The sequence below is a fragment of the Belonocnema kinseyi genome, chromosome 7 (genome assembly GCF_010883055.1).
Source record: "Belonocnema kinseyi isolate 2016_QV_RU_SX_M_011 chromosome 7, B_treatae_v1, whole genome shotgun sequence".
In the NCBI taxonomy this organism is placed as follows: domain Eukaryota; kingdom Metazoa; phylum Arthropoda; class Insecta; order Hymenoptera; family Cynipidae; genus Belonocnema; species Belonocnema kinseyi.
The window spans coordinates 63,974,064-63,978,391 of NC_046663.1; the positions used below are offsets into that span (position 1 = coordinate 63,974,064).

The 4,328-nt window shown below is 28.0% G+C and overlaps 2 protein-coding genes across 2 annotated transcripts in view; one reads left to right on the top strand and one right to left on the bottom strand.

Moving 5' to 3' along the window:
* LOC117176473 overlaps nt 1–4,144 on the top strand; it is a 25,602-nt gene extending 21,458 nt beyond the window's left edge. The window contains exons 3-5 of the mRNA XM_033366725.1: nt 388–493; nt 1,531–1,688; nt 4,084–4,144. Of these exons, the coding sequence (XP_033222616.1) occupies nt 388–493; nt 1,531–1,688; nt 4,084–4,144 (325 nt within the window). The remainder of the gene's footprint in view (nt 1–387; nt 494–1,530; nt 1,689–4,083) is intronic.
* Nucleotides 1–4,328, bottom strand: part of LOC117177501 (uncharacterized protein C1orf112-like) — a 102,185-nt gene that overhangs the window by 91,107 nt on the left and 6,750 nt on the right. The window lies entirely within an intron of this gene.

Consider the following 4,328-nt stretch of genomic DNA (forward strand, 5'->3'; position numbering starts at 1 on the left):
GGTGATTTTTGATACCGAATTTAAATTCAGCGCCCCAAAATCCATAGGAATACGTGTGTCTTGTTACCAGATCCGCACACTTTTTTTGTGTGGCTGTGTAATAAACGAGGAATGGATAAGAGCCACTGTGAAGTTATCTGACGTGCACAGCTCGGCTCTCAGATATGGATAAACCCGGCTAGATCAGCGACAAACGTGCGCTCGCACGCCGGGAACGCACGTTGCTACGCGCCCCTCTCTCTACCAGACCAACGGTTCTCCGCATGTGAGAGCCGAGCTGCGCTCGTCAGCTAACTTCACCGTGGCTCTTATGCGCTCCCTGATAATAAATAAAGGTATAAATTTTGAGGATTCTCAATTTTTAATTTCTAATTTTCTTTTTTCTAGTGAAATTATTATGACTGAGAGGATTGAATCGAGTTTACAGATTAGAAATTTGCAAAACCAAAACCCACAAAAGTCTTCTATTATTTTGGCAGACAGTTCAGTAAAGGTAAGGCTTGTGTTTAATTAATTATCTAGGTTGGCCGTTTTAATTGAAGGAAAAAATTCCCGGTGATTTTCCGGGTCACCAAAATTTAAAAATTCGAACTGTTGAAGCTGAACATTGTTTCATTTGAAGTAATCAAAACTTGACAATTATAAATCCACGCTATCATTCTTAATTATCTAAATTCAAGAATGAATCCATAAATTTGTAAATGTTTGAAATTTTAAGTAATTTTATATTAGAAACATAAAAAAATTGAAGGATAAATGGTCAAACATTTTTTTTTCTTTGAATGTTCATACATATCACCTCAAAATTTTTTCGAATCTACAAAAAAGTAATGCTTTGTTTTGCAAAAATTACAAAAAAAATACGTTTTTATACATTTTATTCAAAATCGCCAACATTAGGCGAATCCTGTTGAAAATCAACATTACAGTTCACAATTATTTCAATTACTTTTTTAATATTAACGGCATAAGTATGATTTATAGGGTTTCTAGAAAAGTTATTACTTTTTCTGATAAATAAAGGTTTAAATTAATTGATTCACCAACCTATTATTGTTTTTAACAATATTCTCGTAAAATATAGTTAGAAAGTCGCGGTTTTTTCCGAATTTTTGAACTTATTTTTACTTTTCCGTTAGATCGAAACAATAATCAATTAAATATAACAGAAATAATTGTTTAAACCATTTATTCTTATTTATAATAATATTCTCTTAGAATAAGGCTAAAAAGTTGCAGCTTTTTCTAAAATTTTCCACTTTTGGTCCACATTCTTAATTAGAGTGAGTTAATAATTAATTCAAGTAAACAAAAATATTTATTATATATCATGTGATTTGAAAGTTGTGATGTTTCAGTTGATTTGATAGATTTTTCTTTTTAAAAATATGTCAAATTTCCTATCTCAAAAAATTCGGGTTTATTTTCTGGTTTCCCAGACCAACGGCCAACCTGTAATTATTTTTCAAAATTTAATTTATTTTGTATAAAATTATAATTTATTTTATCCTATCTGGTAAATATTTGTAGGCAACTGTAAATAATGTAACTTCTACAAACGAGGTTCCTGCAGCAACTGAAATGTCTGCAGAACCTCCTCTTCAAACTGCGAAGGAAAAAGAGTGCTGGCACCTTTACCGTCGCATGTGTGACAAAGGAGTTTTTGTTTCCTTCGATACTGTATTAAGGTTAGTCAAAATAGCACATTTCAATTCATTATTTAATTAAGAAATAATCGATAAATAAATGACCAAAAAAATGTATCAAGCATTCAAATGGCAAAATTCTACATAGTAGCGTCAACGAAGCATTTTAGTTGGAAGTCCTCAAGAACAGCTCCGATTTTGATCATTTTTTTTTTCAATTTTATTTTTTTATATTATTTAAAACCAGAAATCTTTTGGAGGGTGCAAACAAGTATTTCTATTCTTTAAACAATTGTAATGATATTTAAGTCTAAAAAAAATTTTTTATACGATATTCATCAAAAACTTAAAAAAAAAACAGATTTTATTTTTATTTATTTTTATTCATATTGTAGTCATAAATAGCTAAAAATTAAATCAAAATACAGTAAAAAATTTTCGAATAATTACTTATCTTTTTTTTATATAATAGTCCAGCGGCATAAAATTAGTATACAAAACACAATTAGAAATGTCTTTATTTATTTATTTAGTATTAACCAATTAATGGTCAAAAATTTAATATTCTATATCAGACATTACTGAAAATATCATGAAATTTAAGTAAATCAAATTTTATGGAGACTTATTTATCATTTTTTTGGAATATTTTATTAAATGTAAATAACTTAGTGCTTTACTCACATCTACAAAAAATAGAACATTTAATTTTCATTAATATTCTGCGTATCAGAGATACGAATAATCGTAGACGATTAATCTCAATGGATAATAACAATACCGCGCTTGTTTATTATGCGAGTTAAACGAGTTCATTTCATTACAACCTTCATTTTTCAACCTTCGTTCATTTCAACCTTTTTCATTACCACGACACGTGGATATTTTATCTATTTTTACTATCTCTGACAACTTATTACCTTCTTTTCCCTAAATATCCACAAAAAACTCTGAAACTATCGATTTCCAAAATTACTTTCCCATAGTCTCTTTTCGTGATAATATCTCGAAGAGATCAAAAATTATTTATAATTAATTATTTCAGAGCTTTAGTAATAACTATAACTATTTTTGGCCGTCCAAAAACACATGAAAAATATAAATGTGAATAACAATTTTTTGAAATTGAAAAAAAATCAATATAAATTTTTACAAAACTTTCTTATTCTCAAAACAGAATAATTTTGTACTAAATAATTTAATTTTTAACCGAAAACATGAATTTTCAACCGAGAAGATTAATTTTTTGGAAAAAAAAGCGAATTAAAAAAAATATATGAATTTTTAAACAATCTATTAGATTTTCAACTATGAAAGATAAATTTTTGACCAAACAGTTGCATTTTCTTTTGAGAAAAATAAATTTTACCAGAAAATGAAATTCTATAATTTTCAATAAAAAAAATTAATTTTTTTACAAAAATATCGTATGTTTAAAAAAATAGTTTAAGTTTTAATCAAATAGATGAATTTTTAACTAAAGTGATGAATTTTCACGCGAAATAGTTTAATTTTTATTTAAAAAATAAACAATCAAACAAAAGTAAAGGACTTGAAAACAAAAGTTAAAATTGTCAACCAAAAATATCAATTTTCAACTAAAGCCATGCACCAAACAATACATTTTTAACAAAGTACTTAAACTTTTAACACAATCGTGGAATTTTCGACCAAAATGATTCATTTTATACCTTAAAAGATGAATTTTTAACAAAATATAACGCAATAGTGTGTCAAGCACGTACATATTTCTTGACCCACACAGCAAATTTTTACGATGTAAATATATTATTATTGATATAACATTTATTTAAAATTTTTTTTTGAAATTACTATATAAAGAGATTTTCAGAAAAAAATGGGGACAAAACTTAATTTTTAAAATAAATATCATAAATATTGTTTAAACAATATAAATAATTGTTTTTCCCCTCCAGAAGGTTTCTGATTTTAAATAATACTATATAAAAAGAACAAAATTTTTTTAAAAATTATCAAAATCGGAGCTGTTGTTGAGGAATTCCAAATTTTGCCTGTTTTATGTATTCATTGATTATACTAAAAATACACTCAATTCTCGAGGTAAGCACCCTCAGATTACGCTATTCCTAGAATTTGAGGCCGGAAGACCGGAAGAGAGTCAGTGCTCAGTCAAGCGCAACAAACTGCATGAGTGTCGCTCTCTCAGCGCATTAGTTGCATCAGGTTGCGTCCTGCGCCTAAAACCAACAAAAATTATTCACGCGGCCCTGCCTAATTACCTTTGGATTCCCCGATTTATGGTGAAGGCCACTGCCAGGCATGTCCGAAACCGTGCTTATCTCGGGCTTTGAGTGTAATTCAATTTGGAAACCTTCACATTATAGAATCTTGAAATACCAAAACCTCAGACAAAAGAATATTTTCCAAAAAAGATTCAAACTTGTTTTTTTTTCAGAGGAATGCTAACACCAACTGAATATCGAATACGCCAAAAGGAAATTTCTCAAAATTGCTGAGAACCTCTTTCTTCAAATCAATATAAAATTACCTCGAAAAATCAGAGGCCAAATCAAAACTAAAAGCAAACAAAATTATAATTAGAGCACAAAAGTTTATTTTCAACAAGAAGTATTTTAGGAAGATAAAAAAGAAAGAAACGAATAAATAATTAAGTTTTATTTTTAAAGATGTGAAACATCA